The 25,618-nt window shown below is 39.9% G+C and overlaps 1 protein-coding gene across 1 annotated transcript; it reads right to left on the reverse strand.

Annotated features, from left to right (window-relative positions):
* Positions 1-1,210: 1,210 nt before the first annotated feature.
* Positions 1,211-21,760, reverse strand: SIRT1 (sirtuin 1). Its single transcript, XM_082765082.1, has 9 exons — positions 21,286-21,760; positions 19,259-19,375; positions 17,861-18,102; positions 16,411-16,563; positions 13,283-13,430; positions 10,324-10,403; positions 6,003-6,189; positions 4,339-4,896; positions 1,211-3,321 (listed from the first exon to the last, which is right to left on the reverse strand). The coding sequence occupies exons 1-9, from the start codon at positions 21,743-21,745 to the stop codon at positions 3,005-3,007; spliced, it is 2,262 nt and encodes a 753-aa protein (XP_082621208.1). The 5' UTR covers positions 21,746-21,760; the 3' UTR covers positions 1,211-3,004.
* Positions 21,761-25,618: the final 3,858 nt, after the last annotated feature.

Below are 25,618 nucleotides of genomic sequence, written 5' to 3' on the forward strand. Positions count from 1 at the left end.
AAATACTTTTTGTATCTAATACAATGATGATTGTATCTCATACATCAAAGGCAGCTGAAGGTGGGTTAGGGGGTGGCTTTATAGCATTAAAGAAATGCGTGTACCTTGCTTTTTCTCTTGTACATCTGTTTAGTATAAATGCTACAGGGACAAAGATGCTTTCACAGGTTAGTAATGCAAATTCGGAGAAAAAGAAGGAACCGCTTTTTTTTTTTTGAGATTCAGCAAATTATAACTGGAACTGAACACCTCCTTCCATGCTTCCAAATGAATTTTGGGTAAGGTGCTGAATACTTACAGATAACAATGAGCCACGATAACAAATGGTTGCTCGTCCCCATCATTCACCTCATCATTTGTATTACACAGCATTCAAAGATGTCTTCACTGCAGGGAAAGGATAGCATGTGAAATAGAGGAATGAGGTGACACATTCTAGTCTGGGGTTTTTCTTCTGTTCAGATAATAGAGGCAAAGATCCAAGGAAGAGCAAAAAGGAAACTTACTTATCTGAATGTAGAAAAAAAGGGAAGGAAGCTATTTTATTCTGGAGGAAAAATGTTTTCAAGTCCTTTGAAAGTGAAGCTGTTAAGGATATGTTAACTGTGAGAAAAACACTTCATTTTTAGTATTTCAGTTCAGGTGCGTGTTTGATTTTTCTGGCCTATATATCTATTTTATATATGTATATTTTATTTGTGTGTGTGTGTATATATATATATATATAAAATGAGGGCTGCTGGTTGAGAAGTACAGAGGTAAAGAGTGATACTGTTAACCAGTAAAATATGCCCTGAAATCCTGTGTGGTGCAGGTTTCTTACATAAAGCTGCTCCTGGCTGACACTGTTGAAGGTTGGGGTGGAAGTATCAAGTCCCCAAATCAAAGAAGCTCTGGGCTGGGTAAAGAAGGGAAAGAGGGAGGTACAGGAATAAATACTATTGTTCAGTGAATACATCTACATGTAGCATGGGGCTTGAAAGGAGAAAAGTTGTTTCCTAAAGGATGAAATGGCATTGTGGTCCAGGATGTCATTTTACTGAGGACAGTGCAGCCTAGCTTAGTTCAGCCTTTTTTTTTTCTCCCCAGGGGGTCAGATGGAAAAAGCAATTTACTATATAATACATTATCTAGGATATACCTTAAGACTTCATAGGGCATCTTTTGTTGAGTTTTTAGGATCTAACTAGAAATTAACAGAAACCAGAAATCAAATGACGATTTTAATAGACTTTAGAACAGAGTGTACGAGTATAAAACACTGGTTTTGTATTTCAAAAGTTGCAGGAAGATAGCCAGTTATTTTAAACAGTCTTCTACAAAACATATGCCAGTAGATTACATAAAAGACACTATATACAATATAAAAGAGCAGAAAACAATCCTCACTGTAAAAATAATTTAAAACAAAGTATTTCAATTTAAAATATCTCCTATAGCACAAACTAATACATTGTGACATGCAAGTGAAAACTAAACATATTGCATTCTTTAGTGTAGGCAAATAAGAGCTGTATTAAATTTGGACAATGAGACAACATGCCAACATTTTTAGATGAATACAGAAGGCTGTTCTTAAATACTTATTTTCTGATGTATCTCATGTTCAAAGAACAGCTACTATACATCTTCCAAAATTGTAATAATAAATATTAAAGCAAAGTATATGAATAATCTACATTGTAGAGATCATTGGGGCCAATGTTGAAAAAGTGGTTTATATAAAAATGCTGTTTCACTTACTACTGCACTGTGCAATTTTTACAAAATTATTCTAAAGGCTCGGAAACAATCTGCACTTGAAAATTTGCAACATCCAGTTTTAAGGCAGCCTAGCACTTGAAGATGCAGTGTAATAATTGGAGTAGCCGCTTTGCTTTTAAGATGCGAGTGGAGCTAGCAGGTGGAAATACGATTTTCCTAACCTGAGACATCATCTCAAAACAGCATGCTTCCAGGTTAGGTTGTTCATCTGTATCTTATCTACTCAGCGGTGTAAGCAGAACGGCTCACTATTTGAGCTAGTTTTTCCTGATTCTGTTACAGCTTTAAGTATTAGAGAAAGATTTGGTTTTTGCACCTTTTCACACGCTGGTAGGAACACTATTCTGTACTCAGCCAAGCTTCCATGTTACAGAGCCTTGGCAATTTATCAAATACTATTTTTAATGCAAGCTGCACTATATTTGACTTTCTGTATACAACCTGAAAAACTTCTACCGTAGGGGATCCATTTTGTTTAAAATACCAGTATTCCAGTATTATAATTGCTAAGGAGCCAATGTCAACATTGCTTCATGTCCACAGGAAGTATTAAACTCAATAACTTAAGCATTTTCACAGCACTTCTTGATCAGTCTAAAAAACAGAGCAGGATTTTTCAAGTGCTTACTGTTTTGTTTCCATTTTTAACTATCTACTCACATTTAAGTATGTCTCAAACATACAAAGTAACTGTTGAAGCAAAAAATTAGCTGCCACAGTAGGTCTTAGAAAATGCCAGTGTTTAATGACAGACTATGCAAGACTGAAAAATTTAGCAGAAGCATAAGAAGGTTTTAAATAAACCAAACTGTTACAAAGCAAGAGGTGTGAAAATACCATTCTTTGGTCTAAATTAGCTGTTCCCTTTATATTAGTTTAACATTCCAATGGCTTTTTCAAAACTGTTTAAAAATAATACAAGCTGAAATTCATTAAGCAAAAATATGTATTATATACATGGATGCCTGATCAGACAGCTGACTTAAAAGTGAACATAGTGACAATTGTTTAGATATTCCTAGTACCTTTAAAAAAAAAAAAAGATGAGTTAGTGTTGAGTGTGCAGTAATAGAATTTTATTGAAAAAGGTAAAAAACTAAGCATGAAAATCTGTTTTAGTTGTTTATAAACACTACATCCTTATGGTTTTGTTGCTCTAAATTCAGACGTAAACATTCATCCTGACATGCCAAAGCTCCTAATGCTGGTGGAAAGTTCCTGTAACCAGTCAGTGATCGCTTTACAATTTGTTGCTTGTTGGATCATTCTTTGCAGCTTCATTTGTATAAGCTGATTCATCAACTGCATCTTGTTCAACTCCATCTTCCCCAAATCCAGCTTCTTCTTCCCTTTCTGGAGCATCCTCATCCTCTATGCCATTGTAAAACTCTTCAATCTCACTCTCATCTTCCACATCTAAGCTCTGACTACGACATGAGCCACTTTCGCTACTACTCCCACAAGAGCTAGAAGACATGATATCATCTTCAGAATCTGAGTATACCTCAGCACCATGGAAAATATAGCGATTTGGTGGTAAAAATAGATACTGAGTACCTGAAACAGAATTTAAGAAGTCAGTATCACAGAATCACGGACTGGTTGAGGTTGGAAGGCGACCTCTGGAGGTCACCTGATCCAACCCCTCTGCTCAAGCAGGGGCAGCTATAGCAGGCTGCCCTGGAGAAGTAGAAAGCTAAAGTAAGTTACTCATACAAGATCTTGCAGATATTTGGTTACCTGCATAGATGTATTTTCAAAAGTCAAGCTTATCTGACAAATAAGGCTACATTAGAAATCCATTTATTTCAATGTCTCATTAGGAACAGCATGTAACATGCTTCACTGGAAAGCTTGGTATTTCTTCTCCCCACTCCCTCTGACACAAAACAGTATTTAAACTGTAATTTAGCAGTGCTTTTCAGTGGTACGTGTGTTCACAGCTAGATTGCCGTTAGTTGTAACACAAAATTGGAACCCACTGTACGGAGTATTTGACAAAGTTTAAACAGTTGCTTTAGAAAAGTGCAATTCCTGGTTCTCCATCCGTACCGCGTTTCTGATGTGATTACTTGTTTACATCAGTTAACAGACTGCCTACTGAAAGGCTTCCTTGGCAAGTATCTTCAAATATCACTTCAAAATCCAACTGTGCAATTTGCTTTTCAAATCTTACCACAGCTTCATCAGTCAGTCCTACGAGACAGCTACCAGACTGAAGACTGATGTATTGTGCCCACTATCTTAAAAGCCCAGGATCCATCTTATTTTTCTGCAAGTACATTTGGAAATGTAAGAAGCGCTGATTTGATACTGAGCTTCAACCTCCTAACCTCTGATCTTTCTAGTAATCACAGATTAAAATAAATATCTAAATTACAAAAAATGCTCCTATTGACTTCTCAAAAAGAAGAAACTCCATAATGCAGAAAAAGGTAGGTAGACACTTGTCTGAGCACAAATAACCACAGAGAACACTGATTCCCTCAAGGGCAACTTATTTATTGCTTCAAAGTAAGTCTAGAATAAACAATTAAAGTCAAAATCTGCGGAATACTGAAATAAGTTACTCACCATCCAGCCTTTTGCTAATCTGTTCTTTTGCAGGTCTGTTTACCCAGCACTTCTTCAATATTTCTTTTTCTTTGTTTTCTCCGTTGGTGGTTCCATTTTCCTTCATTGTTTCAGAGTTCATTAATTCACTAGTAGCATTTTCAGGGTTTTCAGAGGATGTCTGTGTGTCCTGAAGCTTTTCCTCTGTGCAGCTCGTTTGAATTTCTGAGGCAGGATCACAGTTCTCTACCTTACATTCAGCTGGCTGTTCCGAGGACACCACCACAGAATCTGGTGGAGTCATTTGTTCTGGTGAACTAGAGTCTTCTGAAATGTTTAAAGGGGTAGGTGGTAGCTCAGATGAGTGCATTTCAAGCTCCTTGTGCGGTCGTGGAGGCTTTTCTGTTATTTCTGAAAGTTTTACTGAATTGTAGCAAAGTTTTGTATATTCGCTACCTAGCCTTTGACATAATTCATTGATAATAACATCACAGTCTCCCAGAAGCTCCACATCAAAGTGTAGATGAGGCAAAGGTTCCCTATTTATTAAGATTTGAGGCACTTCATGGGGGATGGAACCTGTACATAGGAAAGATAATTTAAAGGTAGTCATTTGATAATTTCAAGGTAGTCATTTCAGCTTGACTTTTACCAGAGATCTAGTTAGGAAATTTGATTTCTTGAGTTGTTTTCATGCATTCACTTGCAATGAGACCAAAACAGACAGATCTGGAAGAGTACAATCAAGTCTTAAAACTTAACACCTCAAGCTGCTGTTTTGGTTATGCCTACTGTAGCCCAACTAGATTCTCTCCCCCCACACACTTCTTTTCCCCAGTAAAAGGTGTTTTTCTACTCCAACTAAGCTATGGTTGGTTGAGTGTTAAAAATATTATTAATACTATAACGTCTTAGATGGATTGCAGATATCCTGTGCGTTCATTTGATGTACTTAAGTGTACACAAAGAATATACTGATGGTAACTGGCATTCCCTTAATTAGGGAAAAATATTTACAAATACAGCTTGTGCTGTATGGGGTTGCTCAACCCATTTCTGACAGTCAGGGCTCCCAAACCCACCAGGCTAGTAACCCAGTATTAATTCCTCAGATAATCAACTAATGAATCCAGTCCTAAGACATGGATGGAGCAATGGTTTGTGTAGTGGATCCTGACTTTCTAGTCTATGCCCTTCCCATCAGTCTGAGGGTGTTACCACAAAAGCCATGGATGTGGCGCTGTTCCTAGTTAACAGGAGGGGGTCAGCACATGCCCTTCTCAGGCTTGCACTGGGAGAGTTTGTTCAGTATGAGTAATCTTGCATTCAGTAGGCAAATAAATAACCAGTGTAAAGTACTGCCTTTAAAGTAATTCTGAACGGATAGTGTGAGCTGGGAGAGAAATTAATTAATCTTAGAACAAAGTAATCAAGTTCTAAACAAGTAGCTTTTTGGATTATAATTTCATTACCTTCACATCCATATTGTGCCTTGAGCATAGAGAAAGCACTTAGACTTTGTTACTTTGTCCATTTTGCATTTCACCTTTACATTCCTAGTAGAAAACTAAATACTTAACCTAGTTTCTTCACCGAATCAAGCCCCAAGCCATTCTTAGAGCTCTTAACTGAGAATTCAACTTTGAATCAAATTTTAGAAGAAATTACCAGAGATAGTTACTTACTTGGAATCAATGCTACTGGTCTTACTTTCAGTGAAGACCCAATGACAATGAGGAGATCAACTTCATTTTTGTCATACTTCATGGCGCGATGGAACTGCTCAGGTAAATTCTCTCCAAAGAACACTATGTCTGGTTTCATGATGGCAAGCGGTTCATCAGGTGGACATCTGGGACATCTAGGAACAACCTGCAGTAGAACAGCTTAGATTACCACTGTGGCTGTGACCTTGAAAACATTAGATTTGGGCAATTCAAGGTGACTTATTTTGGCAAAAGACAAGGATGTTTCAGTGATATTTCCTGATTTTATTTTCCTGTGGATGTACAGATAAGTACATTTCTTAGCCTAGTCTGCAGCAAATGGACACAGAAATGGAACTAAGGCAGGAATAAAGACGGAGTCCTTTTCATTCAAAATGGAGAAACCATGAAACTGCACCACAGTTCTTATCTAACTAAGCCAAAGTCTAGAAGTCATGCTCAACACCAAAGTCTAATAACCTCCTACTGGATAGGAATATATTTCTCTTGGGTTAATCTGAAAAAAAGCTTTGATTTCACTATCAGTTTCCATTACACAGTCTGATACAAAACCCTTCCTAATCAAACAGTATACTGTACAGCTTCACCTCTCTACTTCCTTTTCTCCTCCAAAAGGAGAATGTTACATGCATAAAGCAACATGGCACTGTGGCAGATGGCTAGCAAAAAGCATACAGTACAAGAACATGGAGCAGAACTTTTGGTCTCCATTTTAAGCTTCTCCAATTCCTCCAGAAATGGAGCAGAGGAGGTAGTGGGGAGTTATGTTGGTGGAGAAGCAGGTTCCCTTTCCCCTCTTGAAACCAGAGGGTTTTCTGGCCACTTTCAACTCTTTCCTAGGACTCTTTCAGGGAGAAGAAGCAAGAAGGTGAGTGATGCAAGTATATACAGGCAGAACTTATTACTGAACAATTGTTCTTTCAAATAGAAAAGTTCTCTTAGCTATACTCTTAACAAGTACAATATCCCAAAATAAATCTAAGGAGCTGTAATCTTATAGCAGTCTTCACAAGCAAATTAGTGCTTTGTAAAGGTGTAAAGAGATGTGTACTATCTATTGTAATAGAACAACACATGAAAGATACATCAAAGAAGACATTTAAACACAACTCCCTCTTGTAAACAGGCTATGTACAGAAAAAGACAATACATAACTGTTTAAACCAAAGAACCAATTTATTGATGTCTGCAGTGTAGCAAAAGACAATGTTTTCCACATGAGAAAGCACTGCAAGCTAAAGGCCTTCCTCTGTAGGAAGGACCTTTAGCTTGCAACGCTAAAGGACCTAATCAAAGGACCTTCCCCAAGGTTCAAGTCTTTGAAGTATCTAATCCTTCTTCGAGGAAAACTTTGTATGAGAGATGTGTAAGAAGCACTGTAGCACAAGAACTAGGAAGCAGTATAGAGAAAACCTTCATCACCTCCCCCAAGCTAAAAATATTAATCCACATGCTAAAGGGAAGCCAACTTAAAAAATTGCCAAAACACAGAAGGTGGGCAGGATGAATCTTGAGATTTTTTTCCTTGGATCTCTACATATTCGAAAGACAGCTAATAGCACACAAGCTTCTCTGAAACTGTTTACCCTGCTGTTTCATCTGTTGAAGGTAGTAGTGCCTTCTTTGCATTTTAAATTGCAAGATTAAGGAAATATATTTACTCTGTATTAGGAGGAAGATGAAATGAAGATCTCTAACTTCTAATTTGGCTAAAAAGACCAAGCGATAGTAATCGATCCCAACCTCTCCTGCAGGAATTCTAATGACATTGTTTAACGGATCTCTGTAGAGCAACTGATGTCCCTATCCAAGATGTTTGAGGTACTTTAAAGGGGCCCATAAATATGTTTCAACACTACACTACTCACCATCTTCTCTGCTAACCCTCAGAAAGGTCGTCAGTAAGGGGGAGATCTATTCCAAGAGCTGAAATTGATACCAAGAAGTTAAGGCTAGATAACTGGCCACTCAGTTGCCTAGGATTCTCTTTCCCTCCAGAGGCAGCACTTCCCCAGAGCCCCACCACCTCTGCTGTTGTACTCGTCTAACCACAGAGAACTGGAATTCCTCGTGGGCTATTGATGTTATCAGTATATCAAAAACAAGATAAGTAAAGATTATCTTGGTTTAAGAACATCCAAGGCCAGCTGCATGTTTTCATGGTCCTTCCTAAATCTGAGATGCTTTTGCTATTTCCTGAAGTTGCCTAAAATCGTCAAAAGCAAAGTGAAATTCGTATTTTTGGAAGTAACAGAAAATTACTATCAAGTTGGGTTTTTTTTCCTGTGTGATTTATAATGGCTGCTGCTTCTTATCCAGAAGGATGGTTGTATACAGCAACCTAGAAAAAGAATCACGCTACAGGGAACTAGGGCATTCCATTTGAACTGGCCAAAGAATGAGGAGCAGCAGCACGAAATGGGTAGTTTTATAACCAGATGTTCTTAATTATCAGCCTCTAATATGTGGAAAGGAAATCCTGACAGAAAGATGCTAGATAATTTCTTGTGAAGCACTTAGGACTCTAAGGGGAAGGACCAGAGGAAAGGAAAGATAATTTTTTTTAATGGAAAATGACCTGGGGCCACATATAACTGAACTTCCAGGTAGTGAAGGACAGCGGAGAATAGAAAGTGGACTCAATACTAGGACTGAAGTTGCAAAACCATTTTGTGATGGGGAGAGCTTGTTAGAGAAACAGAGCTGTTGAAACGGACAATGGTTTGTTTTGTGCATATAGAACAGATTTCTTTAAATATCTAAGGAACCAAATTCTGTATTCTGGAGAGGTAACATAAAAAGAAACCACACAGCACCAGTTTGGGAAGTGGGAACTATGGAATAGAGATGATGGGAAATAGAACAATTGTTTTGAAGGCATGAAGAAGGATGGTTTTTTCTTTCAATAGCTCTATTTCTTGTTGTGTGAAATTATATTCAGCAATAACCATACGAAATTACTGTTCTGCACAGTAACAGCCAGGGCTTCCCTCTGACTGAGATACCCAGCAACCGTACTGTAAGAGCAGGGCTGACAGATTGCATGTCAGAGGTTTCTTCAGTCTTGTTCTTCGAATTCAAAACCCTTGTTGTTCTCACTGTTCGCAAGTATTGCTACGGGCTTCTATCCCCTTCCCCACACTTCCTCTGCTGGCCACAAGCCATCAGGGCAGAAGTTCAGTTCCACATATAAAAGTACAATGATTCAAGCCTTGTTAGGAGAAGGAGTCCTGACCACTGATCAAAACAAGAAACTACAACATGCTTAGGAAGAGTTGTTCAGAAGGAAAACAAGAAACAAAGCCCAAACCCCAACCAACTGGCTTTGAGGTAAAGGAGTAGCAAGCATCTGTAAGAAAACTCTCAGAAATAAAGTTAATAGCAAAGTAAACCACATTTCAAACATCCAATATTTCAATGCTACAAAGCCTAATTCTTATGAGGTTGGCATTTCTTAAAGCTTTTACTCAAACATCTCTTCTGAAAGGCTCTCATTGAGTTCTGTTTCAAATGCAGTACTTGAAAGATGTTCTCTTCGTGTTTCTCATTTAAAATTGCAACTGTGGACTCTATCAACCCACAACAAAGTCTCATTCCATTTATATATACAAGATCTTTTTGATCATTATCTCTGTTCCTTCAAAAGATAGGGAATGAAAGCAAAGAGGGTCCGACCAAGCCAAAGCTTATTCTAGTCTGACAGAGCAGAACTAATTCCTGACTTGGCTCTGGAGCACTTCACACCCAGATGTGGGGAGCTGGGAATACAAAACAGTTCACAAGTCCTAGAAAGTACACATCAGACATTTCATATCCTTCTCTCTGGTCAGAGGCTGCTTTATACTGCGCAATTTCTCCACGCATCATCTACAATTTAAACACACTTTTAATGTACGTAAATGCTCTAAGAGCAACTGATGTTATAAATAGCTAAGAATACTTGCTCAGTGTGATAGAGTTCAGATTAGCATAACACAGGTATAAATCAAACTTCCTACTTACCATTTTAAGCTCTACTTTTCTCAGAATCACCATTAGAAATGGACTATGGTTTTGTTCTGCCTTTTTCCCAATACCTCACTTTGCAGTGTAGTAATTGAGTATATTTTTAAATACTAGAGCAAATGCTAAAATACAGATAGGAACATACGAAATACACGGGAAGATGCTTTTAAGTCATGAGTCTTTTAAAAACAAATGCAGATCTTTTAAGCAATCAATTTTTTGTATGTTTTAAGAGTTACTTATTAGAAAGCTGCAGTGACTTTTAAGTTTTTACCTGATTGAAAATATCTCCTCGAACAACTTCACAGTCAACTCTGTATTTACAGATCAGGCAGGAAGCTGTTGCAAAGGAACCTAAAGGAAAAAACCCATATGGTAAAAGTAAGGAATATTCAGTAATTCAGGTTCAGTCTTTTTGCCAATGATGTTATGACACAAAGGCTATTATATTGCAGTGCTAAAGAAAGACAAAAAAAGTCATTAAAAAATAACTTAAGAGAAAGATGCCTGTGATACTAAAAGGTAGTTCTTCCAGATGTTAGTCAGGAGCAAGTCTGGTTTAGCAGTAGGATATCCCGCATGCATGATAACAAATAATACTGCATTGTTCCTCCAAACTGTGCAAGCATTTAGAGTCTAGATCTCTAATTCCTAACGGCAATAAAGGGCAAGAAGAAAGCCCTGCTCTCCCACTGCGGGGGAGTAACCTAAAAGGTGGCGGAAAAGTCTCTTCTAAAGGAAACTTTAAAAAAGGTAATAATTAAGATATTGGAAGTGTCAAGTATGCGCAGAAGGTGGGAACAGCTAAAAACCTGGAAACAGCTAAAAACAGATGCTCAAGACTAGACATTACTTGCTCCTCATATGGTATGTCACAGACACATCTGTCAGACTAGCAGATGCTCCGAGGCATCTGTTAGCACCTACTTCCAACACTATTTTTTGATTTTTTTCCACTGTCAAAGGGACAAGAGCAAGAAGTTAGGCTGCCCCACATCCTCTATCATTCAGCTACAGCAATGGTAAGGAGTATGATCTAATTCCAGATGCGTTGGTTGAATGCAAAAGGCATTTTAGATTCACAAACTACATGTAAGATACAGCAGTTCTCATACTAGCGCTTTGCTGTAGTTCTGTGGCATGAAATATGTTGAAGTGTTCATATATAAACTCCCCAAGCCATTACAAGGTTCCTTGCCATTGGTACACTCATGATTAATTTCAAGCTCTCACAGAGAGACAAAAACAATAAAGATAGAAGTACAAACCCTTAAACAACAGAACTTCAGTTTCTTTTTTTGCCACTACCATTAGTCAACTAGCATTTATTACTGAGCAGCATAACTGTAAGTCAGATAAAGCTTGATAGACTCAAAACCACCAGTGCTACTTTCCAAAAGCTGCAGATTCTCAAAGTCCACAGCATTTTTTCTACTGTTACAGGATATACACTAAAGCTGGTCTGAAATCTGATTACTGTAGCATGCAACTGAAAAAGTGGAAAGTTTGAATGCGTCAGTGATGTGCAAAAACACAACCACACCAGAAATTCATGATAGATACCTAACAAGGAATGATAACCAAAATAAAATGCATGATACACTGAGTACGTATGGAAACTAACATTAGATTTGGGTTATTCCGTGAGCTGGGTTCTATGGAATGCTCTTTGGTCACCAGGACAGAGCATCACATTTACTATGAATAAAGCAAACTGACAGATCTGGCACTGAGCTAAACCTTGTAGATAAGGAAGCCAAGTGAGTTTGCTCCCTGGAAAAGGTTGAATTAGACTCTCTAAGAGCCAGTCACAGTTAATGGGTAAATTTTTGATCTCTAGTACCAGGCTGGCATCCCTGAACTGCTGACAGCTGAGACAGAGAAGAACAGCATATAACTTTCTCTAGATTTTACTTTGGATACTGTGAGAACAGTAACAAGTGGGTCTTGTTCAGGCAGAACCAACTATCCCTTCCCTCTAGCTGTTACCACTGTTGGAAATGCATCCTCCAACATTTCATTCTCTTTCCTTCCTGCAAGGAGCATGAACTGACTAGAACAGCTCCCTGTAGTCTTACTTTGAGATCAGGAGTTAGCCTACTGTTAACCTAGCAGTTAATCTCTTCAGTTCCAGTTCTAATGCCGATACCAGCATTAGGTCAGGTCTTACAAACATCAACGCTGCTTTTAAGCAATTTATTTGCTGAAATCTGAGTGATCTATACACGCACTCCAAAAAGTGTTTTCTTTGCTTAAAAATGGATCCTTGACCTTTTAGCTTGACATTTGCAGTTTTTTCAAAAAGGAAAGCATATCAAGCAACTAATTAAAAGATTCCACTTAATTTGGCATCATAATTAGAGAATGTTTGACACTGAAGGTGTAATAACGTGATGTTCTGTTCAACAGCTGATTAATCTGTAGTATTTTATACATAAGGTAAGTCACTGAAGTGACAAGGTACCTTGAGGTTTCAGTGGAATGTATTCTAAGCTAAACTCCATCTCACTAACAAATTTCATACTGTTCTCATACGTAAATATAAAGAAACACCAAAAGCATAATAAAAGGGAAGGTCTAAGCTTGTGGATCTTCACTGATGTAAAAGGACAACCATTTATCAAGCATTATTTCTGAAAATAGTATTTCCGCTTGAAATACCTCTGCTTAAAATACTTGAGCTAACTTACAAAAAAAAAAGTTGCGTTTTCAGCCTGTAAAGTACACAGTCCTGTAAGTAGCAGAGAGACACATAGAATACGTGTCTTGGCTAAACTCATCCTTGTCTGGTCCCTAGTCTTCTTGCTGACACAATTTTCCATTCATTCTCCTGTTGAATTTTAAGAAGCCTGGTGGAACATACCAAGAAACACTTACAAGGAACTCTAAGTTTTTCCTGAAGCTATAATGGAAAGTTTAAATTCAGGAAAGTTTAGTGCATTTAATGAAAAAAATGCAATATACGAGAGTGTTGGCTACAAACATGAAATTGGGCTTTACGGTCTGATCTGTCTGAAGAAAATGTTTCTCAACCTCTTTGTTATTGTGTTTTGTTATTCTATTGGTAATAATTTAACCTAATACACTAAACTATTTTAAAAGCAGAGTACTTGTTCCTGAGAGATGTCAATTGAAGGAAGCAAAAATATCAATCCCAATAGCAACTACCTTGTTACTTTCACCAGTAAACATCATTCATATATGTAAAATTAAGTGAAACTACCATCACTAACCATGACACTGAATTATCCTTTGGATTCCAGCAACTTGTTCCAATGTGTCTATGTTCTGAGTGTAGTTGCGAAGTAGTTTTCCTTCTTTATCCATCAAAGCTATGAACTTGTGACAGAGAGATGGCTGGAATTGTCCTGGATAGATTTCCTGGGGAATTCAAAAAGTACATTAGAAAGTGTATATGAATACAAAACTGCAGCAATTTACGCAGACCTAAACAGTAGGAGCCGCAATTATGTATTTTCTGTAGTCATCCCCTTTGCATTTTGCCATTTCTCTCAGACCCAACTCTTCTTTCAAAAGCTGAGCTTCTTGTCGTACCAGGATGAATTGCTCCATGTGGAAGTTGGCATTCTGGTCTTTGTGCAGCACAAAGCAAGGTCTAGGTCTGTCTTGGTTTTGAGAACTATAAGAAAGGAAGGTTGTTTTTCCCTTTTGTCAAGCAACCTCAGTGTTTGCTATTAGAAACAGGCATGATTTAACAGCAGTCAGATAAAAATTGCATGAGCAACTTGGATTCTAGTCTTTTGGTTTAGGATAAACAGATTTTATTCATCAGCAGTATCAGCAGCCGTTCATAGGAAATTAATGCCCAGACAACAGAACTACAGATTGGACATAAAGTGGAAGGCAGGTGGTACTCAGAGCAGCTTTGCAAATTTAGCCAATTACAACAGCCATCAATTAAAACCTTATGGCTCAGCAGAGCAGTTCCAAAGGCCCTGAGAGATGCTCAGCCTTTCCATGAGCTCAAGGCAGAGTAAAAAGGCATTTAAGGAGCATACTGCAAAAAAGGGGTGCATTTTTATAGAATGCTTGCTCACAGTGAACAAGGAGCCAGCCAAAACGAAAAATGAAGTGTGGGTACCCAAACGAAGGAACCACTAGGAACCTCTGCCTAGAGAGGACCACCCAGAGCAGTTCCTCCAGTTGCTGTGTGACCAGGAGGACATCAGCAGCAGCAACTGTCTGTTGTTCTGCAGCACTTATTTAGAGGAGGAACTTGGATTCCAGACCCTCTGCTCTCCAATCGCTCTCACCACTGAGCCTCACCTGGGAAAGGCAGGCCTCGATACAGCAAGTTAGCAAGGCGCAGGCTGCTGCCTGCCTTTACCAGGAGGTACTTAAAATTGAACCGCAAGTTCTAGCACAACAGTGGACTGTTTGATTTATCTTTGTGACAGCCCTGCTTTGGCTACCATATAGTCTAACAATTAACAAGCAAAAGAGGCTTTTCGAAAGTATTTGTTTTCCACAAAAATATTTTAAGTTACTGACGTTGCTGAAGCTATATAGGTCTTTGTACGTAAACTGCAGCAGTGATCATTGATTGCTTATGGTGGTATCACCTGGATTGTAACTAGGCTACTACACAATTATCAGATATTTGTGTGGTCTTAAGAGCTTCTGTATCTTTGTCTGAACAAGCAAGATGTGCTCTGCCACCACTAGCCATACAAATAAATACACAGGAACCAAAGGGAAGGGAAATTAGAAAAGTGTGAAAAGACAGAAGGCACTGAAAAAGTGGAAGCAGGAACTAAAATGAGTTTTTAGCGCTAATGGTAAGGAAAGTGAGATTGACTAGAGAATTAGAAATGCACGTACGTACGGTGATCAATGGCAGACCTCTTGCCATAGATATACAAAAACAAAGGGAGTGAGGCAAACGATAGTGCACACTGGGAAGTACACTAAACATAGAGCAAAGCCCATGTACAATAAATGTGCCTTAAAATATATGTACTAAAGTAACAAATTCATCTCCAAGTCCAAATATGCTGAGTAAATTAACCATTGCTCTGACAGGGTAAATAGCTTGCAGAGTTGCTATAGTTTCATTTTATTTTTTTTTAAATATCCGAAGTGCTGACTTGCCATGAACTTGCAAATCTATTTGGCCATTCTTTGCTTCTAGAGTTAAAGGAACTTAAAGATTTCATGGAATAAAGAAGCAATAATCTAGCTAAACCACAGGACAGAAAATAAGAACTTATTTCAGGAAAAAAATAGTAGCCAACAGCATTCTGGTAAATGGGCATATAGGAAGACTTCAAAGTTTTTTTTTGTATTTTTTTTTTAATTATTTTGATATTAAAAAGCCAAGGTACTGAATATACTAATGAACATCAAAACGTGTTAGAATCTGAGTAAGAGATGTTCAGAGAAAACCAAGCAACTGAGGCATGCGTTGGTTTCTCTTTTCCAATCTCTGGATCAATAACAGAGCAGTAGTACTAACTGTGAGCAAAGGGAGGAGAAAGTGAGCACAATCAGCAGTGATAGGTTTTCACCAGTCCTTACTGGTCCTGTAGCAATTTTTTGTTTCTCAATAGCTAGAGTTTCTATATTTCCTTCTTGTCTCAGAGAGATAATCCCTGCATCTATAATTAAACTGTTTATCACTATCATCTTTATGTAAACTGCTACATCCTTAGTTGTTTTTTTTTTTTAAACTAACACAATCCCTGTAAAAAGACTTGAATTTCCTAAGATGTACAGAACCTTGTGACAACATCAAAACCTGAAACAAGAACAAACTCATCAGTGCATGAAGCTGCTTTACTCCTCCTAACCTTAAATACAGTGATAAAACAAGAGTAAGTTCTATGACATGAAACAGCATGCCACAGCACTGCAAATTTATTTTTCTGTTTTACTTATGTGTGGACCAGAAATTTCTCTTTTTTTTCTTTTTTTTCTTTTTTTTTTTTTTTTAGTGAATGTAACAGCAGCTAGGAATATTGAGGATTTAAGGCTTTTATTTATCCTCCCTGAAATCAGAAACACCAACTGGAATGGTTGTACACACAATGAACTTATAACAGAAACAGTTGAAATTTGCTTTAAAAAAAAGTTGCTAAGTCTTTTCCGTAAGTCTAATACATGGTTGCATACAATGACTAAAGCAACACTGAGGATATAAAATCAATAGATTGCAAAGAACTGCTCAAGAGAAGAATCAACACGCTACTGAATGAGATGTCTCATTAAAATAAATTCTATCTTTTTACCAAAAGACAAAGATACCATTTTGTTAACAGAGTAATTCAAAATCTGAATTACATATCCTAATACTGTTATTTGTCTTTACTGACCAAGATAAAGAACAGCTGGAAAACCATACCTTTGCAAACTTAAAAAATGGCCTGGGATCCTTTCTGAAGTATTCTATATCAAACATTGCTTGAGGATCTGGAAGGTCTGGGAAGTCTACAGCAAGGCGTGCATAGATGCCATCTCTTGATCTAAAGTCAGGTATTCCACAAGACACAGACACCTGAAATATATTTCTGCAATAAGCAAAACTACATATTGGACACAAAGAGTTACTGTGATACAACGCATTTGGGAAGCCACATCCCTGCATTCTCAGCGCTCACAAACATGAGCAACAAAACCAGCCTCGGTTCCATGCATCTTTTTTTTCCTTTTTTTTTTTTTTTGACTAACCGAATTTTCAACTCAAGCAGGAGAAACAGCACGAAGTTTGATTACCAGGTCCCCCAGAAAACTTTAGTACAACCCATACATGCAGTATTAGGACACTAGAACTTTTAGTACTGAAAGCCCTGTAAGAAGGTAAGAAGTGCACAAAAATTTAACATAAGAGTTACATTAAATATGTCTTACTGATCACTGAGCTGCTAACTTAGCTTGGGACAAGGTGGTTCACTTTTTTTAACACATGCTAATGCAGTAACAGAATAGATTCTTGCTTTTGATGAATAAAACGCTTCTGATAAACTAAGCTAAGCACTGTAGTAGTCTAAAGCTAATTTATTGCCCCACACTAGCCCAGAATACTATAGGAAGAGGAAGGGAAACAGGTGTATGATAGCAATCATAGGAAGAGCAAGAATGGATAATAGAAATAACGGTGCTTTTCTGAAAAACTGGTCTGAGTTGGATTATCATCTTTTCTGAAGTGTCACACCCCCTGTGTATGACCAACAGAAGCAAAAGAAAAAGATCAGTTTTCATACCATGATCAGGTACAGAGGTATAAAGCTGCAGATATACAACAGTTCAAGCATTGTTTAGTGAAGCAGTGAGTAATCTTATTACCATCACAGTGTGGCACAAAAAGTAATATTCAGTCTACTGAAATCCAATCAAACTCTTTGCAGAATCCAACCCCCTCCTTTTTTCTTCCCTTTTCAAGTCCTATTCTTCTAGTCCCTCTAGCTCCACCAGGCATTTTAAGAAATCCACTGAGACTTTATTAGGAAAGTCATTACCTTTGTTTGAGATGAAAAAAAGACTAGGATAGAAAATGTTCTGGAACAGGCAGATATAATTTTATTTCATAATTAGTTTGCATGAAAGCAATTGTTTAAGAGTTTAAGTGTTTAACAGTATTTTCTTGTAAGAAGAGAGATCTTGTCATTTCCAATTTAAGCTCCAATCTTGCAGTGTGCATCATTCTAGCAGACAGCTTGTATCTCCTCTTCCCATCTAGCACAATTCTTTGATTACCAACATTGCCAGTGTCAGATCTGCATGCTGTAAAGCTTTGGATAAGAATTTAACCATCTCCCTATATATTCTCATACTGTCATTGCAGGAATACATACCCCAGCTCCCGTCAAGACCATTATTTTTTTGCACTCTTGTAAAAGTTTCACAGCATCATCAATAGTATTGATATCTTTTCGCTTTTTTCTTTTTGGTGGTTCTGAAAGAATGTTTATGACAATTTGCCACAGCGTCATATCATCCAGTTCCGGTGGAGGGATTGTTTCTGGCAGCAGGTCTTTCAGAATTGTTCGCGGGTCTGTACCTAGCATGAGATGTTGCTGAACAAAAGTGTAAGGACCTAAGAAAATTTAAAAACAAAGCAAAATGGAAATGAACTGAGCCAAGTATTTGATGCGACTGTGATCATCACTCTATTGATTAATGCTTGCCACTTCATTTTAGTAATGCAATTTAATGCCCTGTTCATATTCGTCAAAACTCTGAAGTGATAGCCTAGCTAGGGTTTTATAATTATTTTGTGTTAATCCATGGAGCATTTCCTAGGAAATCAGTCAAGGTAAAAATCACAGCTCACAGCAAGCTTGATGGCTCTTAGAAGCACTCACTTGGCAACTTAATTTTCACAATACATCTCTATTTCATGACTTCATTGGTGTTTTTCCATAGTTTCACAGTGTATTCACAGAAATTAGTTGAAGAGACAAACATGCTTATGCTTTTTTGTCTTTCATTGAGACAAATGGGCCCACCAGTCCATGGATTTGTTTTATTGTTCTTTTAGTTACCTAACACCAATCATTTCAGACACAACCTCCTACAGCCATCAGTCTTTCCAAAAACACTCAAGGCAGTAGAAGAAAAAATAAATACTAACCTACACTAAGAAAACTATCATACATGTTTAACCACAAGGTGCCAACATTGATCCTGTAATGATGGGATCAGTAAAGAGAATGTATGGTCAGATTTTAATTAAAATATTTTGTTGCCACCCTGTCCCACAGGAGTCACCAGTGACCTCACCAGCAGAGCAGTTCTCACCTCTGCATGAGGCAAAAGCTTTCTACCAAGGTCCTATGCAACAGATGACATCGGTTTCAGAATTATTAGTCCGTGTATTACGTAGGACAGTGGGCCCTACAGTATAATTAGTCTAAAATTGTACAAGTGTTTCTTGATCCTTAAAGTATGAATAATACTAAGTAAGCAAGAAATATTCCGAACAACTTTCCAATTCAATGAGTTTGCATTTATGCCTTTAACATGGATCATGTCAGGATTTCTACAGAAAAAAGGTGACATTTTAATCAAAATACAAATTCAGCTTCATTTTTAAGTTCCTTAGGTATCATACAGGATACAGGAAATAACTAATCTGATGAAAAACAGTAATTGCTATTTTTTTGCAACAGAGTAAGTCATTTGAAGACTAGGAAGAACTCAGTAACTGTTCAACAGTAAACAGGATCTAAGAACATTATATAGGCTTCTACCTATACGTGGTCTTGGGGTCCAATCACTAGAACTTGCATGTGAGGCTCTGTCATCTTCATCACTATCACAGGAGTGAAAACCATTGGCTATGATTTCATCGCTAAAAAGAAAGTTATCTGCAAGACAGCACAATGACATATTACAACACTTGAGCCAAATGGCAATTCATATATCACAAAATCTGAAACTGCATGCTATTCAAGTTGATTGCAATGAATTACAAACCATTTCACCATTTAAACACTGTTTTTTGAAAGAAGTTAAAGATCTGCTAACAAGCCTTGGGTTGAATGCCAGATTTGCTATATTAATACTGGCTTCAGTGGGCTGGATGTTGACCTGAGTGAGGTTTTCATTCTACAAAGTGCTGGGCACTACGTTTATTTGCATGTTCCAGAAAAAAATAAAGTACAATTAAAATTCTTTTCTCCAACAGTAATACGGAATAAAATCATTGCACCACCACTTACAGAACAATATTTAGCTAGGTTATTAACTAGGTTATAAGAGCGAATTTAAAAACAAATACAATTGGACACAATTGAGGTGCAGAATTTTGTCTTGCTGACCACAGACATGTTTTTATGCTATTTCAGCTATGACAGAAAACGTGCTACCTTGAACCACCTTCACTAAATTTATCATCCGTTTTACCTTGCAGTACATCAGGTCTGGCGTACATCGCTCAGCCAGTGGCCTTGAGCCAGAGTAACTCAACCTAACTTCATCATATGTCAAGAGTAAGAACTCTACAGGGGAACGAGATACTTGTTTTACAGCGTGCAACACTAACCCAATGTTTAAGGAGAAATTCAAGTTTTAACCTGAGTAGTTCAATACAATAGAGACCACTGAGCTTTTCTAACAACCTTTTCTATTAGAAAGGCAGATCAAGTATAGCTTAGTTTGCTGAAAATCTATGAACAAATGAAAACAAGTTTTGGTCAGTCTCTAAGCAAGGAATCACTACAATAGTTTTTGACCTCTACTTAAATAAATTCCTACAGTATACTAGCTAGGTTACCTCACTTCACTCTTAAATAAAGGCCACTGCAAGACACCACCATATTTTATTCAGAGGTTGTGTTGTCCTGTTTTCCTTTGTCACATAAGTTGTATGAATTACTCTGACTAGAATGGAAAATGGTAGAGGACAGAAATTTGCTTTTTATCGTCGTCTTGCTCTAAGAGCACAGAGGTGCTCTTCTGACTTTACTATTTCTTATTTCTTTATATATATTTACAGCATTTCACTTCTGTCTCATGATGCATGGAGTTAGTGAACATCTTATGCAAAGATGATTATGAAGGAAAAAAAGTTGATTAGTACCCATCAGTAAGTGTAACGTTATACTGCAACAACCTTTAAGTCTCCTGTGTACAGAATCAAAGTCTACATTGTTAAAGACTCATCACATACGGGTCGCGCTGTCTTGTGTTTCTGAAACATGACAGATAAACAGCCTGAGGTAACAGCCCAAATCGTAATGCTCCCTATGGATTCACCTGGCTCCTCAAAGGGAAAAAGGGATCTTGCTAGAAATAGCCAACACAAAGCAAAGCGTGTCTGAGAGTTTTAGCAAGTGGGGCAGCGGGCTTCTCATCAGGCATTTCTAAGGGACCATCGGCTCCCCCGCGCTGTTCCAGGGAGGTTTTTAAGCAGCGAGGCTGCTCCGGGCGCAGCACGCAGCGCCGTTCCCTGTCGGAGAGCTTTGGCCCCGAGAAGTTTGCTCTGGAGCTTCACGGAGGAGTTACCAGATCTCCGAGGAGTTACCAGGTCTTTAACATCTCTCAGCACAGGCCGCAGTGCCCCGGCCGGCCGGGCGCTGCCTCCCACCCTCGGCGCGGCCGCCCCGCAGCTCCCCGCCGAGCAGCGCCGCCCCCGCCCCCCGCCCAGCACGGCCCCGCCTCGCCCCGCACCGCGCACAGCCGGGGGAAGGGACGGGAGGGGAGGGAGAAGGAAGGGAAGGAAGGGGAGGGGAGGAAGAGGAGGGGAGGGGAGGAGAGGGGAGGGCCGGGTGCTCACCGGGCTGCGGGGCCTCGGCCGCCCCGTTGGAGCGCTGCCCCCGCCCGCAGCCAGCGGCCGCCTCCGCCGCGTCCTCGCCGGGCGCCGCCTCCGCCCCCTCCCCCCGGCCCCGCTGCCGCGGCGGCTCCGCCCGGGCCAGGCCCCGCCGCCCGGCCCCATTGTCCGCCCCGCCGCGGCCCCGGGCCGCCGCCGCCTCCCCGCCGAGCCCCGAGCCCTCCGCACGGACGCGGCCGCCGGCGCCCGCCCGCTCCCCCGCCGGCTCCCCGGGCGCGGCGGCGGCAGCGGGCGGCGGCCCCGCTCCCCGCTCGGGCCGCGGGGCGGGCGCCGCGCCCTGGCCGCAGCCGCCGTCGTCCGGGGCCAGGCGCTGGCGCTTGGGCGCGGGCTCGGCGCTCGGGGCCGCCGCCGCGGGGCCGCCGCCGGCGGCGCGGGCCCTGAGGAGCGGAGCCTCCCCGTCCGCCATCTTGGAGCAGCAGCAGCCGCCGCCCCCCTCCCGCCCGGCGCAGCGCGCAGCAGCGCCGCCGCCACAGCCCCCTCCCCCCCCCCCCCCCCGAGGGAGCGATTTAACCCCGGCACGTGACCGCGCCGCCGCCCACGCGGGCACCCGCCCCGCGGAGGCCGCAACAACAACAAACCGCGTCACGTGACGGTGAGGGGGGCGTGCGCGGCCGCCGGCACGTGACGGGCTCGCGGCGCTCAGCCCTCGCGCGGCGGGGCGGCGCCCCCCCGCCTCCTCCCCCGCCCCGCGCGCCGTGGTGCTTGCCCGTCACGTGACCGCCGGCGGCGCGCTCCCGCCAAATGGCGGCGCGGGGCCGGGGGGCGCGGCGGGGGCTGCCCGGCTCGGGGGGGGGGGGGGGGGGTTTGGCTTGTCCGGCTTGCTGCGATGTCTAGGCCCTGATAGGTACCATACGTTTATCTTCTCTTCCACAATTATGAAATAAAATAAGCTCAGACAGCTCTGTAAAGTGCTGCGTGCATTTTTGCTTTCCAAAACCCCCCTTTTTTATTTTATAAATGAGAAACGTTGTATATATTGCACCTACTTCAGTTTTGTTGCCCACCTGCACATAAATCTTGACCTAAACTTCATGGATATAAATTTAAATGGTTTTCTTTAATACCACAGCTTAACGTCACCAACTATTTACATAACAGTCCTAAGTTTATAGGCCAGGATTAGTCAGGTAGAATTTCTCCTTTGCAAAATGCAGTAATATCAGCTTTTAAAAAAATAAAATACTTTTGGCTAAAATTGTGGATACTTGGTTTTGGCTTCAAAAGGGATTGCTTATGGGTAACTGACTTTAGATGTGGTATATGTGTTTATAAGGGGATAAAAATGTGGTTCTCTCAAGTATTAACAACCCCAAAAAGACTTACATTCCATTTTGCATGTGCTTTACGTGTGTCTCAGAACCCAGTTCCAGATGGGAGTCACAACAATTCCATTACTCTCTGCAAATTTGTAGGCATTCTTTTTCGTTACTGAAACTGAGGGAAGATTTAGATATTTAAGCATGAAAAGGAGAGGTGTAGCTTTGATGTTGATATTTTGGTGCTTATTTATGCGAAGATGGTGTTATAAGGAAGACAACCTATGGCTGACAGGTGCATGGTATAAAGGTTTTTGTGAAGCTAATGGTAATGAAATGAATCAAGGATCCTGAAGCTGACCCTTATATTGCGAGCATTTACACATGATGGTAATGTTGTAGCAGTTGCCGCTGAATTGGGAAGTCTGATAGTGGTCAGGTCCTCTTCTGTTCTTGCAGCTCTATGTATATGAGCATCCAAGGATGGGGCATGAAATGCAGAACTAATTTGAGGTCTGTTGTACCTTGAGCTTCCTAAAAAATGTGTACTCTGTCCTTGGGAAGCAAAACAACTGAAGTTGGTTGAGAAGAACTGGTATGAAAAGATTTAATGAATCTTACGGGAACAAGCTGCATTTCAGATCTTCCTGTTTTATTTAGAAGGCTGTGTCAGGCTTCTGCATGTTGATGGCAAACCTCCTGCTATGCTGAACCAGGTTAGTTTCCCTCTTGACTCTAAGCAAGCAGAACTGTTGATTACGTGTTAGGAATGAATAGAAACATTTTGTTCGTGGTTGGGTACAGAGAACAAATATGAGATTTCCTCACTTTCTGTACTGTTTGTACACTGAGCAACACTAACCAAAACATGCACATACACATAGCTGTGCCGTCTCTCTTGCCGTGGTTCTTTCAAACAAAGTTTATCTTCTGAGGGTAATCTTGGTATTTTTGTATGCAGGTTCTCTTACCCTTCCCTTTTTGTCAATGCCTTGCTCTGGGAGTTGTCCCAGTGAAGTTGTTTCCAAAGGAGTAGCAATTGACTGCATTAATATTCAGTATTAGTATTTTGCATCTTCCATGTACAAGCCTTCAGACTGTGCTGTGGGGCTGTTTGCATCCTAAGCACTGGAAATCTCTGGGTGGAAGGAAGACAAGGATGCTTGCTGCTGCCATTGGGATCAAAGCATTCAGTCTGAGCAGAGTATAGATGGGAAAATTCCTCATGAACAAAAAGCTTGCAAGTTTCAGGGCTTTGTCTGTTGAATCCTGCTCTTGGATCAGTAGTTCACTTTGCAGGGGAAAAAAAAAAAAAAAAAAGAAAAAAAAGTCCTGAAACCTGAAGGGAAAAAGGGTTAAAGATCCTTCCCTTTCACCTTACGCAAATATGCAAGAAATACTTGGACAAGAATGGCATGTCAGGAGTGCTGCTGGGCAGGAGGGACAGCTGTTTGTTTTTTATCCTCCCCCAGAGTACAATCTATTTAAATATTTACATGATCTCTTGCTAAAAGGCTTTCCTTTCTTTATTGTACTTTTGTGGTTCATTATTAAGTTAGGAATGGAGAAGAGGGAGAGGTTTGTAACTGTTCCCTCTTATACGTTTTTGAAAAAAATGTTTTTTTATATACTCTGAGAAATATTATAATGTTTTCTAACCACTTTAAATAGTTTTGCAGAGGTTTGTACTTTACTGTTTGATAATACTGCTTCTTCCTTTCACATTTTATATATTTTACAATCTGAACAGGCTACCTGAATACACAGTAAAAACAAGAAACCTCGGACAAGACAACATTGAACAGAAAGCAGTAGAAGGCTCATATGTACATAATTTCAGAAGATTAACAATATACATAATAATAACATAATAATAAAAATGTAAACACAAAAATGACATATTTCGTATTATAGTAACAATTGTGCTTTGCCACTAGACCCTTCACTCATTAACATACGGCTGGGATAACCTCGGTCGCCCTCTGTGTGTCTGTTCTGCATAGACCACTAGGTCACTGCATCTAAAATTGTAGAGATGTTCAAGACAATGTATTTTTAAATGTAAGTATTAGTTTAAAGAACCAGCAGTATTTAGTGACATTGAACATCTTGGGTTACAAAGCTCTTACAGGAAAGTAAATATAGAGCTCCTCAGGCTCCAGAGGAAAGACTCCTGCGAGTGGTTACTATTGCACCTAGGAAATATCTTTTAAATTCAATAGATCATAGGAGAATACAGTTAAATATGAACGTAGTCTTTGTTGGACTGAGGCCTTGATCATTAAGTACAGTTCAAACTAAAAGGTGCTTCACTTCAACATCAAATGAGTTTTACCAAGAACGTGTTCTGCACACAATACAGGCCTTCAAGACACAATTTGAAGTAACTGTTGCATGAGCATCTCTTTCTTTTGATAACAGTAAGGACACTGTATTTTCATCTTTCATTTTGTCAGAAAAGGAAACTGTACAAGAGCAATGATCTGTTTGTTTTTGAACAATAATACAGGTGCGTGCTAGATAGCCTCCAAAGACTACGGATTCACCACCCTCTGTGAAGGGGCTGGCAGAACTCCTAGAGACTTTCACAAGGCTGGGACCCCACTCACAAAAGTGTGTAGCTCTGTAATCATTATTTTGGAAGCAATTCTTGCTCTTTTCAATAACTACCTCTATAATCCCCTTGCCAATGTCTCGGGCAGCAGTTGCAATTAAAAATCAAGCAGTAAATATACTCTTGTATATGTAGACCCTGGGGCAGGAAAGTCTCTAGCTATTTTACCTGGCTATATGGGAAGATCTAAATCTCCAATAAATACAGCTAGATTTTACTTGGTACTCACAACTCTTCTCAGCCTGGACAGGAATCAGCGTTTAATGTTGAAACGAGATGGACAACTACAAATCCCAGGGAGCACTGCTGTCAGCAGGTTTGTGCCAGCGGATTGGCATCCTGCAGGGACCAATGGCAGGCAGAGAAATCACGAAAATTCATGTGTGTCAGCTCCCTCTATTAAAAAGCG

Source organism: Aythya marila (assembly GCF_965140915.1).
Source record: "Aythya marila genome assembly, chromosome: 7".
NCBI lineage: Eukaryota > Metazoa > Chordata > Aves > Anseriformes > Anatidae > Aythya > Aythya marila.

Excerpts from the sequence above, each read along its gene's own strand:
- SIRT1 (XM_082765082.1), bottom strand. The coding sequence starts at position 21,745 with ATGGCGGACGGGGAGGCTCCGCTCCTCAGGGCCCGCGCCGCCGGCGGC. Across the intron at positions 19,376-21,285 it reads GGCCGAGGCCCCGCAGCCCG|ATAACTTTCTTTTTAGCGAT; the intron begins GTGAGCACCCGG and ends GCTGTCTTGCAG. Across the intron at positions 6,190-10,323 it reads GAGGAGATATTTTCAATCAG|GTTGTTCCTAGATGTCCCAG; the intron begins GTAAAAACTTAA and ends GTTCTACTGCAG.